Source organism: Panthera tigris, chromosome C1, assembly GCF_018350195.1.
Source record: "Panthera tigris isolate Pti1 chromosome C1, P.tigris_Pti1_mat1.1, whole genome shotgun sequence".
NCBI lineage: Eukaryota > Metazoa > Chordata > Mammalia > Carnivora > Felidae > Panthera > Panthera tigris.
Genome location: NC_056667.1, coordinates 3,814,453 through 3,827,427, shown reverse-complemented (window position 1 = coordinate 3,827,427; position 12,975 = coordinate 3,814,453). Strand labels below are relative to the sequence as shown.

The 12,975-nt window shown below is 56.9% G+C and overlaps 1 protein-coding gene across 10 annotated transcripts in view; it reads left to right on the top strand.

Annotated features, from left to right (window-relative positions):
- NPHP4 (nephrocystin 4) overlaps positions 1 to 12,975 on the top strand; it is a 111,088-nt gene that overhangs the window by 31,364 nt on the left and 66,749 nt on the right. For all 10 annotated transcript variants that reach the window (XM_042995967.1, XM_042995966.1, XM_042995970.1 and 7 more), the window contains 3 exons: positions 9,394 to 9,530; positions 11,416 to 11,597; positions 12,287 to 12,413. In XM_042995967.1, the coding sequence (XP_042851901.1) occupies positions 9,394 to 9,530; positions 11,416 to 11,597; positions 12,287 to 12,413 (446 nt within the window). The remainder of the gene's footprint in view (positions 1 to 9,393; positions 9,531 to 11,415; positions 11,598 to 12,286; positions 12,414 to 12,975) is intronic.

Below are 12,975 nucleotides of genomic sequence, written 5' to 3'. Positions count from 1 at the left end.
ATGAACAGAAGCAAGTCCTAGGACTGGTCCCGGCTTTGGGTCTGCCGTGGCTCACTGAGCTTCAACCCCCCACCCCCCACCCCCCAGCCCCATATGGGAAGTCTTACCGCCCTCTGTAATCCTCTTGTGTCCCTCGAGAGGGAGGAGGGGACAGACAGGGAGACAGAGAAAATGCCACAGGGTCTCTGCTGTCGAGATTGAAAGCAATGTGACAACCCGCGTCCGGCTCGGAGACCTTGGCCCCATCGGTCACAGAGGGCCCTGTAAGTGCCGCTGTGCTGTGTGCTGATGTCAGGAACCTAGGTGCACACCTGCCGTAGAGTCCCTTATGTAAGTCTTACCCGACCTGGGGTTCTGGGAAAGCAGCCTTTCGTTGGGGCCTGAGGCGGCCCCATCACTTTGTGACTCGCCAGCGGGTGTCAGCAGAGCTGCAGGGAAAGCCTGGCAATACCTACAGCTCGTCGGGGGCCTGTGTCTGTGTCACTACGGCTGGGGCAAGAGGGCAGCTCCGACGGTCCTGGGTCTGTTCTCAGTATCTCGTGGCAGTCCGAGGGGTCGGGGGGCCACTATAGAGTCCTCCCAGGTCATGTCTTCTGAAGGGATCTGAACCCCAGTGGCTTCCCATTTGCCCCCTTTGTGTGGGCAGCCAGCTGGTCACTGGGGCACTTACCGGATGCAGGCGGTGCCTGTGAAATTGCAAAACTGATGACAGTTTAGGTTGTTGTTTTCTTAAAAGTTTATTTGAGAGAGAGAGAGAGCGCTTGTACACAAGCGAGTGAGGGAGGGACAGAGAGAGGGAGAGAGAGAGTCCTAAGCAGTCTCCACGTTGTCAGCGCAGAGCCCAATCTCGAGCCACAGGGCTCGATCTCATGACCCTGAGGCCATGACCTGACCCGAGATCGAGAGTCCGATGCTTACCCAACTGAGCCCCCCGGGCGCCTCTGTGTCATATTTAAAAACCAATGACCAGGATGGGGTGCCTGGGTGGCTCAGTCGGTGGAGCGTCCCAACTTCGGCTCAGGTCATGATCTCCCGGTCTGTGAGTTCGAGCCCCGCGTCGGGCTCTGTGCTGACAGCTCGGAGCCTGGAGCCTGCTTCGGATTCTGTCTCTCTCTGTCTCTGCCCCTCCCCTGCTCATGCTCTGTCTCTCTCTATCTCTGTCAAAAATAAATAAACATTAAAAAAATTAAAAAAAAATAAATAAAAAATAAAAACCAATGACCAGGGACTGTGGAGTGGAGCCTGAATATGCTTGGGTGGGCAGGCAGGCAGGCAGGCACATTCCCCCTTCTCGGGGAGAAAGGACCAGAAAGCGGCTTCTCACCAAGGCCCCCGGTGACCACCTGAGACTCTGAGAAAGGAAACCCGTTGTGCTCAGCCTTCTCCTCACGTGCAGGATGCCGGGTTGAAAATCTAGCTCACGGCCTTGCGGCCCTCAGCTTGCGTCCTGACAGCGGTTACGGTCTGTGTTATAAATCCTGCCCAGGGTCTTCTGGGCTTTTGTGACTCAGTCTTGGAAAAGGGTTTCTTTGCTGGGTGACATTTTATCTCCCTGAAAGGGCCAAGGCAGGGACTGGGACCGGCTTCCGTGGTGGAATTCACATGCAGTTTGCAGAGGGTCTGACTTTATTTTGCTGTCATGTGGGGACATGGATGTTTGTTTGCTTGGGAAATGCCACAGTACAGGAGGATTGAGCCGTGTTTAACGGAAATTTTTATTGAGGTCATTCCAGACTCACATGTGGTTTTAACAAATAATGCAAGGAGAGTCTGTGTGTCCTTTGCCCAGTTTGCCCCAAATTGTCACATGAGGTCACGACCAGGATATGGCGACACAGTCAGCGACCTTCTCCCCATTTCCCTAGTTTGACTCCCCGCTTTGTGTGAGGACTGACTTTTGAAGAGTGGTTTTCAGCCTGGGAGGGACTGGAAAAGACAGGTCTTAATTGTGGTTGTTCTGGTGGCTCCTTGTCACTCCCCAGAAGAAAGGCAGGCCTTCCCTTCGAGGGACGCTTTCAGAATCTGTGCAGATTAGCAGGTGCTGTCGGTCTATCGTCTCTTCTCTGCAACTAGGAAATCCATGCAGCCTCCCTCGCTCTGTCTTCTGTTCTTTGCTTGGTTCTGACCTTTCCCTTGTTTCTGTGTGACGGGCCTGGACAGCCGCATCAGCACCAGGGTGACTGTTCACGTGCCCCTGAAAGCTGCCGCTTGCAAGGAGAGCCCCCACGCCCTGGCTTCGAGCGAGTCTCTGCCCTGGGGCTCCTTGGCCTGCTCTCGTGGCCGCAGAGCTGTGAGCCGGTCACGGGCCCGGTGCCGTGCGGCTGCCTCTGGCGGCGTGGGAGGTGGTCTCGGGAGATGGGTTTGGGAGAGGGCTCGGGTAGCTCATCCGGCCCTGGAGCAGACGCAGAGCTTTGCATAAAGTGGCTGAGTGCAGTGGAAGCTGGTCATCAGTGTAAGCGGGAAGCCCGTTTTCTAGAACTGGGCCCGAAGGCCACGGGCCCACGCCAGGGCGGAACGGAGTCCCGAGCGAGGCTTCCTCACCAGGTGCTCAGGGAGGTGTGGGGGTCCTGGGCCCACATCCCATGGTGCTTCTAGCTGGAGGAAAGCAGGGGGCCTCCCGCTCCCCCCACACCCAGCCAGCTGCCACCACTGCAATGGCAGAGCACTTGGCCATGGACCTCTGCCAGGGCCTCAGTGGGAGTGAGCTGTGACTCGGCGGCATCTGGGCGGGGGTTGGGGGGGGGTCGGGGGGGCGGGGCCTCCGGGGAGACCTGTGTGGAGGTCACAGAGGTGGTCTGGATGCTGTGAGTCCCGGGAATGTGTGTGCGGCAGAGAGGCCGAGGAAGACTGCCGCTGAGGTGTCCCTGCTGCGTGCGCGTCCCCCACGGCCGTCCTCACAGTGAGCCTTCGTCCTCCCTGACCCGCAGGCCAGTGGCTCTCTGACCCCTTCATCCGCTTTGAACACCCCCCTTGGTGATCTGCCTCCCACCTTTCCTTCCTCACTGCCTTCCTCCTTCGTCCCTCCCTTTGGTTTCACTCAGTGGCCGCTCTGTACTGGGAAGGCCCTGCCCCGCCCTCCTGCATGTCCGCTCCTGTAGACACGCCCCGCAAGTGGCCTTTCCCCGTGGACCCTCCCTCGGCTACCACATGGTGGCCCGCTCTGGTTGGTGTCCCCACTCAGGAATGCCCTGAGGTGCTCCTTAAAGATGCTGCTTCCCCGCCCCCTGACCTGCTGACGGTGCATTTCAGCAGACGGCATCCAGGCACCTCAGCGGCTGCGGGGTTCTTCTCCCAGGCTCCCAGACCACTCATATCCTTGTGAGGAGGGGATTCGGCTTCTGGATTGCCCCATGTGAGCGCGGGGCGCGGGTGGGCAGGGCGGTGCCCCCAGAGCGGGCTCCTGCCCTGTGTGAGCTCCAGTTTTAACACGACAAAGGTAGTCTTCCTTCCGGCCTCAGTCCCCAGGGAACCGCCCCAGAGAAAACCACCGCCCCCAGCATGGTGTGCACCTTTATACCTTCTCTGGCCACCGATGCTCTGGTTTGTCTGGGATTCAGGAAAGCTCACTGGGTGTATCTGCGTGCGCAGGCCCTGAGCAGGGGTGAGGGCACGGCGCGCGCCTCTTGGTGGAGGGCTCGTGTCTTGGGTGGATTTCAGCAGGGGCAGACCCCACGCCTCACCACGGCCATCGGAGGCAGCAGGTGTTGTGGAAGCGCCACGTCCCAGCCTCCTTTCTTCCCGTTGCCTCTCTTGCAGCGCTGTTCGTGTGGTAGGGTGCGTTCTGATGGATCCAGTATCCTTCCAGGAGAGCTGTGTCCCCGGGAGGTTGTGGACCCTGTTGGGACCTCGTGGGGAGCTCCTTGGGCACCTGGGGGTGTTTCCGAGTACCTCCCCGAAGGATGTCACTAGGAGGGAATTCTTGCTCGTTCAGCACCTGTAACCTCCATTTTCTCGGCAGTGCGTGTGTGGGAATCCCTGAGGGAAATGGGTCTGTTTCCCATAGGAGCAGTGCTATTTTGGGGAAATAGATTTGTACCCAAAGGCTTGGCAACAGACACATGAAAGCGAGGCCCAGTTACAGAGCATGAGGGCCAAGAGCTGCCCCCTGGGGAGGTCGGCTCTGCCGAGGCTCCATCCATCCTGGCCGCTGAGGTGGGTGGTGCACTGAGCAAGTACATACAGACGGTGGTGTTGGAGCCGTCCAGTGGGGCCGACAGACCTTGGTGAGCGTGGCTCCACTCCTGGCCGCGGGGTGAGCCCTGAGTTTCCTAACCTCTCCCAGTCTCTGCTGCTGCGTTTTCTCCATAAAATGGGGGACATTCTTGGGACCTGTCCCGGAGATGCATTTGGGAGCAGATGACCGGGCTGGTGGAGCCCAGTGCCAAGGACTTGGAAAGGGCTCAGCCCAGGACTTCTTGTCCTTTCTCCATGGGACACTGTCCTCTGCTGTGGCCGCCCTGGGGCTGCCTTCTGCGGTACAGCATCCGGGGAGGCCTGCTTTGCTGAGAGCCCTTCTCTGGAGCCTGTGCCTTTCACAAGACATGGCCCGGGGACAGCTTGCCGGATGCCAGCCAGCCCTGCCTCCCGGGTCCTTCAGGCTCTAGAAGGTTCTATGTGGCCAGTGCAGATACGGCTCTTCAGCCTGGTGTCCTGATGGAAGAGGTGTCCTTCCTCCCTCCTCCCCCCCTTCTGTGCCTGGGACGCTCTTCCTCACTGTGAGACCAGGGTCATGGCTCTTATTATTATTTTTTTTAATTTATTTTTAATGTTTATATATTTTTGAGAGAGAGAGAGCGAGTGAGCATGAGCGGGGGAGGGGCAGTGTGAGGGAGGCACAGAATCTGAAGCAGGCTCCAGGCTCTGAGCTGTCAGCACAGAGCCTGACATGGGGCTTGAACTCATGAACTGTGAGATCGTGACCTGAGTCGAAGTTGGACACTCAACCGACTGAGCCACCCAGGCACCCCGGGTCATGGCTCTTCTTGTTGTCGCTGATGGCTCTTGTCATGGGGAGGCTGTGCAGAGCCTGCTTCCTGCCGGACCGGGCCCTTTTCCAGAAGCGCTGGGCCCTGCCCCCTTCCTAACACCCGGGGCTCGCCCCCGCTGCCGCGCTGTCACCCCTTGAGCTGTGGTACCAGAAGGACTCATCCCAGGGGAGATCTGTCTGGGAAATGGCCCGCGCCCCCCACCGATTTAGTTTATTTCAGTTTACCTACGTGGGCGATTAGCGAGGGGGTGCGGGTTCGCCGCGGGATGGGCCGTGGCGGCAGCACACAGCGTGAGTCTGTCCGTCCGTCTGTGCTGCCGGCCCGTCTCTGCAAGGGCTGGCTTCAGCCAGCGCCCCAAGTTCTGCCTGAGTCCACTGCTCCCAGCATTCCCCGCCCTGGTTACTCACGGATTCTGCATTTGCGAATCCACTCGTTCCCTGAAGTCCTCACGGTACTTGCCTGGCCCTTCGTGGACGTGTGCTCAGCAGCTTGAGTATTTGAGTCTCCCTCATGCACGTTCCTGTGAGTGGGGTGGCCTCGGGCCAGTCACTTAGCTGTCCAAGCCCCGTTTGCCTTTGTAAGATAGAGAGAAGAGACTCTTCCCGGGATGAGCCGTGCTGAGGCTTTAAGATGACAGTCTGGGAGGTACGTACACATATGTGTGCGCCCTTTCCCAGGAGCCCGTGACTCCGAGCTCGTGGCTCCTCTCCAGGGCACAGCGTTGACGTATTCGCTCGGTCCCCACAGCGCCGTCCCGCGGTGGGCGCTGTCACCTTGCTTTCGCAGCTGAGGAGGCTGAGGATTAGAATTGGGGTTCACACCCGGGCCCCGGCCCCGGAGCGCACGTCACCTCCCCGCTACCCTCCCTGGTTCCAGGAGGCGCACAGTTCATTCTGACTGCCGGGAAGATGCACGGACCCTCCCCGGCGGGCGGTGGCGTCGGCCCAGGGAAATGGAGACCCCCCCGCCAGCCTGTTCTCTTCCTGCTGACGGGCCCTGGTTTGGTGACCGTCCCCTGTGCTTCGCAGGGCCCAGCCCGTCCCCGTCTGCTGCGTCTCAGATGTGGCTCCGAGCCTGCTGTGGCCTGTGGTGGCCTGCTGGTGGCCGGCCTGTCCTTGGTCTGTTGTCGCCATCGCGGTGTTACGTTGGGCCCTGGAGCTGTTGTGTCGCTGCCGGTGCGCCTCTCCACCCTGTTCTTCTGTCTCCTGCTCCCCGGTGCCTCCTGTACTTCTGCCTTCCTGTCGAGCCGCTTGGCTGTCGTGCTCTGAGCGACCACTGCACGCGTGGCTCTGTCCTGGCTGTGATGCCCCTGGTCTTGGGCCAAGGTTTTTGTTTGGTTGCAGCCTGCAGACAGGGCTGTCTTTCCACGGTCAGTGGTGCTTTTGGAACCCCGGAAGGACCTGTGGCCTGGGGGCTGCCCAGCAGTAGCTCGGGGAGAAGCGGGTCATGGTGGGTGGGCCCCGGGGCTTCCCCTTTGTGTTTCTGCAGAAACAAGGCTTAGCACTTGGGAGAGGCGGGCACTGAGGGCATGTTATTCTCCGCACCTAGAAGGTGACCGGCAGGCTGTGTCATGCGGTGTGGCTGCTCCCTTCCTCCTTGCCCGCGGGCCGTGTCGTGCAGGGTGACGGCGCCCTTCTTCATTGCTGGCACAGGATAATCAGGTGGGAGGGCGCTGGGCACAGCTGGTTGTCCCCCCACCCCAGGGTGCCTCGGGCCAGTGACCAGAGCCCAGGTCGGGGGCAGGGTGAAGTGGTCCCACTGCATTAAGGCCAGTAGTGGGGGGGTCTCACCGGGAGCTTGAGGGCCACTGTGCCCCCTTGGAGCCCTCAAGACTGGCCCCTGTCTCTGGCCAGCTGTGTTGGCCGACAGTTCAGCCACAGTCAAGAGCGGAGGGATTGTTCGGTGACCCGCAAAGGAGTTGCTTGTGCTCCGAGGCAGCATGTGTGTGCGGGCAACGTGTTCCTTCTGGTGACTGTGGGAGAGGGCACCGGCCGTGTGCTGAGGGTGCCACCAGGGCCGCTAGAGGACTGAGCCTGTTTGCCCACCGTGTGGGCGAGTGACTAACGTGCCCTTGCTCTCTACTTGACGGGAAGCGTGGAGCCTATAAAAAGAACGAGATAACAGACTCGCTTTTACGTTGTCCTCCTTTTCCTCAACTTCCTGCTGCGTCTGCGCGCTCGCTTCCCGGTCTGCGTCGCCGCTGGCGCTCTGCTCGTTCACCTGGGCGCCACCTGCCCGGGTCCGACTGGCCGGGGATCGGTCCCTGCTCCTCCTTTCTCTGCCTCCGGAGGGCCGTGGCCTCCCTGCCTCGTCTTCTCTGAAATCCTGCGTGAGCAATCCCGTGTGGCCCGTCGGCCTGTGTGGGGGGCGGCCCTGGGGCTGTGGTTTCTGCTCCTCGGGGCCAGGCTGTGCAAACATGCGGTTCCTCCTCCTCTGACGGAAGGTGTCCATTCAGGATCTGCCTCAGACACTTGCTGGACCATTTCGAGAAAGGTTGGACTCTAAAGAAAAATTGTGGGGAAAGTCGATATGGCATGAGATTTGCCACGTGAGCAGCTTAAAACGTGCACTTTTGTGGCATTAAGTACATTCATGTTGCCGTGTACCCACCCCCACCATCCACGGCCAGAACTTCCTTGTCTACACTCTCCACCCCCGCCCCCTAGCCCCTGGCGCCCACCCTTCTGCGTTCTGTCTCTGACTTTGACTGTTTCTGGTACTTCGCGTGAGTGGAATCACCCAGGATTCGCCCTTTTTGTGACTGTCTTACTTCATTTAGCATAACATCTTCAAGGATCATCCGCATGTCAGAATTTCCTTCCCTTTGAAGGCTGGGGAATATTCCACGTGTGGGTTGACCACGTTTTTCTTATCCGTTCATCTGCTGTTGGACACTGGGTTATTTTTACCTTCTGGCCATTGTGAGTAATTATACCTGCACTTTTAATGGGTTCTGACTCATCAACCAACCAGCTTCAGATGCTCCTTTTTAAGTTACAAAGGAAAGCAGAAAATTTCTCAGAAGCATCAAATCTGATGTGTGTTTGTGACGGGGAAGGCGTAGAAAAACCGTAAAGAAGGAAATGGAATAATCTGCGATTACTGCCCCCAGGTATCTATGTGTCCTTGTACGTGCATAGATTTTTAAGTGAAACTGGCACTAAAGGGTCTAATGCACAATTTTATGTGTATTATTTTCACCTACGATGCTATGATTGCTTTTCAGTCATTAAGTAATCCTTGGTGATATGAGTTCATTCTCATTTTAAATGGACACACAGTAGTTTACTCAACACCCCCCACTAGTGAGTGCTAGGTAGTTTCTTATTTTTTTTCTGTTATAAATCAGGTTTCATGAGTATTCTCGCACATAAAGCTTTGCTTCTACGTTTGATTAATTTTGCTGAATAGGATGAGAAAGTGGAATCACCGAGGCAGAAGGTGGCTGTGGATATTTTTAAGGGTCTTGGCACACGCGGGGGCAACGACGGGGTCCCTCTGGCTGTGCTGATTGACCTTCCGCAGGACGTCGGGGGGATCTCACTGTGCTCTCCTCCGCCAGTCTCACATCGATTGTTTTCGTTCTCTGACTTCGGAATTGGCTCTGAAAGTCTGACTTTGCACCTTAATTCTTGCTTGTAGAAGCTCGGGAAGAGACAAAGAGGGCGGCAGGGCAGGAAGATCGAATGCAGGGATTGGGGCCATGGTGCCAGAGCCTGGGCTGTGGGCTCCTGGGGAAGCAGTGGGCTTGGCCTTTGTCCTGCTGCCCTGGTCTTTGTGCCACAGCCCAGAGGGGAGGGCTCTGCACAGATCTGACTGCGCCCCTCGAGGCCGAGGGTTTATGCACCTGTTCTGAGCCGGGCACCGAGCTGGATGCCAGGATCCACCGTCCCCTTCTGTCCTCATGGAGCATCTAGTCTGGGACGGGGGCTCTTGCCTGGCGGTGCCAGCCCAGACAGTGTTTTTGCTTGTTGCCTTAATGTGCTCGTGAGTATTTCTGCATGTTTCCAAATGGTTCAAGGTAAATGTACAAAAATAAGAAACGGCATCGTTGGCTGGGTTCTCGCTGGAGAGGAAGTCAGTGACAAAGGGAAACCAAACCGAAAGGAACAGATGTTAGCCTGCATTCTGTAGTCTGCGTTCTTTGGATTGCTGAATTATAAAACGTGTGTCTGGAGGAGGGTGGGGGGAGAAATCGGGCCGTAAATGAAATCTGGGTTTGTTGAATCAGCTTGGTGTCTCCGTGCGAACGGAGGTGGGTTCTGATTCGGTCTGAGTGCCGTGCCCGTGGTCTCTCCTCTGCCCGGAGGGCGGGCACCACGGCCTGGCCCTCGGTGGGGGAGAGCCCTGGACCCCCTCGTGGCCTCCCCGCGGATACTCTACACGAGCCCCCTCATTGTTTCAGGGGACGCCCTCCGAAAGCCTCGCCTTCAGAAGTCTGTCACGTGGGACTTGGATGATTTGTTCTTCACGCTCTATCCTTCCCTGGAGAAATTTGAGGAAGAGCTTCTGGAACTCCTCGTCAGTGATCGCTTCCGGGAGGTACTGTCTTCCATCAGGGAACTTCATCTGATCAGCAGAGACGCGGGCAGGGCAGGGCAGAGATGGGGGTGCTGCCGGCCTCTGATGCCACCAGGGTGGACGGCTCAGCCCCTGATGACACGGTCCCGTGTGCTCCCTCTTTGTGGCCGAAGAGGGACATCTAGCCTGTCGTCTTAACTTCGGTGTGACAAAGGTGTTGTTACCGTAAGCTGCTAACGTTGGTTTTGTTATATCTTAAAACAGTCTTCATTTAAAAATAAATTAAACCTCCAAATGAGCATAGGGAAACCAGTAAAACATTCTGCACTTACAAAGGCCGTTTTCGAGATTCTTGGCTCATTCCAAGGAGACGACTAGAAATCTGTCATTTTATCCCAGTGGAGCCGCGTTCTGTGAACGGGGCTTCCTCTCACAGTGTCCAGTTCCGCCTGCCCGTGTGACACATTCCCATAAACTCCGGGCAGTCACGGGCCATAGCTCGTCCCTACGGTGACCTTTGGACACGTAGCTCACGTTCCTGGACATTCTGTGTCCAGACCCTCACGTGGCTCCTCTCAGGCTTCAGGTCTCTGTGCAAACCCAGCTGTCCTGACCGGCCACCTGAGCGTGCTGCTGAGGCCGCGGCCCCTCCCGCCCCCTGGCTCATTTCTCCGGGTGCCTGGCCCTCCCCGAGAGCACCCGGTCTCCTTACCTGTCCACTCCTCTGTCGTCGTCCCCTCGGTGGGTATTGGCACCCGGAGGACAGGGACTTGGCTGGTTCGCCGCTGCAGCCGAGGCGCCTCACACCGTGCCGTCCCGTCACGGACCTTCAGTCTTCACGTGCCGTGACGGTGGGTGATGCCACCAGCGGGTGCCCCCCCGGCGCTCCGTGGCAGTACGGCACGCACGGGTGAGACGGACTCTGTGCTCGCTACCCGTTCTCGAAAAGGCAGCTCCCCGTGATGTGTCGTACGACACGGAAACGCAAGCAGATATCAGGGTGGAACCATAGCAGCGCACGTTCTCTTGCTGTGGTTCCCGCTGTGTTCTTGCTGCTCAGAGTGGATTGCGTGAGGGGAGAGCTGCTTTAGGAGCATCAGCGTTGAATTCTATGTGTTCCCGTAAAAATCACTTTCTTACGTGGTTTACTGCTTTGTATTTTTGTTCCTACCCAACTGGTAGCTGGTCTCTTACCTCCATCGCTTTATTTTCATTACTCATAGGCTGAGGTTAGGTCTGTTCAGCTTGATTAATGGGCAGTGAAGAAAACTTGAAAATTCAGGGACCGTTCTGCAACGATCACACAACTTAATAAACAGTAATAGCCTGGAGGACTATCCTTGCTCATTTGTTAAAGTGCCTGTACATTTTTTGTTAAGATGAAACACTTTAATATCCGCGATCACTTTGGGGCAGAGTCCGTGTTTATTGGTTTATGACTTCCCACGTAAACATGCTCCCTGTTCCTGCTGCCCCTTGTGCCCAAGTCTCCGGTGTCTGAGTGTCAGGGAGGGCGGAGGTGCCTCGGGGGGCGGTGGGCTCCTGCACCCTGGGGCCTGGGTCCCTGCTTGCTTGTTTGGTACGCCTTGAGAATTGAGCTCGGCCGTGGAAGCCTGAGCAAGAGTTCAACGATTCGGGCGTCTTTGGGGAGGTGGTGTCGGGGTGCATTGCTCCCAGAAGGCTGTCCTTGTGAGAAAAGCTGAAACTACCTAGAAAATGGCCTAAGGCCAGTAGTTTCGATGGCCTTATTTGCCTGTCATTTGCTTGGACTCCTGTTCAGTCAGCACCATCTGATCTGCAAACTCCTGCAACTTCTGTTGAAGTTTCTTCTCTCTGCTTGCCCCTCCCCCGGGAGCTTCCGCCCTCCCGCGGAGGGACTTACTCTGTCTCCTGCGTGCTTTCCTAGGAGGGCATTCCGCGGGACGGCGGCGCGCTGGAGATCCTGGAGCGGCGCCTGTGCGTGGGTGTGCACAACGGTCTGGGCTTCGTGCAGAGGCCGCAGGTCGTGGTGCTGGTGCCCGAGATGGACGTGGCCTTGACGCGCTCTGCCAGTTTCAGCAGGAAAGTTGGCTCTTCTTCAAAGGCCAGGTATTCTCCCCAGGGACGTGAGGTCTGGTCCTGCGGAGGTAGGAGGTATGAGTGTGCATGTAACCCGGGATCAAAGAGAAATGCAATTTGTTTTTGCACGAGAAGTGTGCACCGCCCACCTGGGGTTCTTCCTGGCTGACTTTGTTTTGTCTTGGCGACTTGTACCCATCAGGAGCAGACCTCAGTGTTATAAGCTTGGGAAAATCCTGATTTGTGCTATTAGAGATGCCTCGCGCTATGGCTGCTTAGGGTCTGAGGAGACCCTGGCACGCTTTCCCCCAGCTGTGCCTGTGATCCGTTTCTCCCATGATGGAGAACCAGCAGGCAGGACGGTCTGCATCCTGTTGAGTCCTGTGCCTCCCAGGTCAGAACCTGAGACCTCTCCGAGGAGTGCTGCGTGAGAGTCCGGGCAGAGGCGGGCGCCCTGGAGGACGAGCCTCCCTGGAGACCCGGCCGTACCGTTCCGTCCTCCTCACATACGCTCTGGCAGTTTGGAAATTGTTGTTTAGGTGTTGACTGAGGCACCTGAAAAGGCTCTGATTTGGGAACTGCCTTGGGGGCCGGACACACAGAAGAGCCCAGTGGTCTTGCTGGGAGGGGGGGACTCTGCACCAGCAGCGCCCGGCGCCCAGGTGGGTGCAGGGCAGCGGGACACAGCCTGACGTGCCTCTGCCCTGTTCTTGACCCAGCTCTGGAAACCAGGCTCTAGTTTTGAGAAGCCGCCTCCGACTCCGTGAGCTGGTCTGTCACCCTGCGTTCGCCATCGTCTTTCAGCTGGAGTACGTGTTCAACAGCCCTTCAGGGGCAGACGGCAAGGTGAGAACCCGGCCCTGGGCTCCGTGCCCCGAGAGTCAACAAAGTCGCCACTAATGTTGTTTCTGTTAAGAGCAGCGTAATATTAGCAGTGTGGGTGACAGGTGTAGATCGCGATCGTAAGCCTAGAAAACACTTCTCCCTAGTGATCGCTTTGTCACTGTCATTTCCCGTCTCTGTGGTGATAGGACGCTCTGCCAGCCGGTGGTAATAAAGAGTGCAACAGGTGGGCATGACCACAGCGTTAATTCACAATTACCAGATTGATACTTATTTTGGAAACTGAGTTCATCTTAATGTATTTTTCATACGATATTAAGTGTAGTAAAGCTTGAATCTGGACAAGTGATAAATGTCTTACAGTGACTTGGTAATGTGCTTATCTCATAACTAAGAGCAAGGATTTGTAGGGTTCAGTTGGAAGAAATACGGTTGACCCTTGAGCAACACAGGATCCACTTCTAACAGGTGTTTTTTGGTAAATACAGTCGAGTACTGTAAGTGTATTTTTTTCTTATGATTTTCTTTTTTTTGTTACGATTTTCTTAATGACATTTTTTTTTTC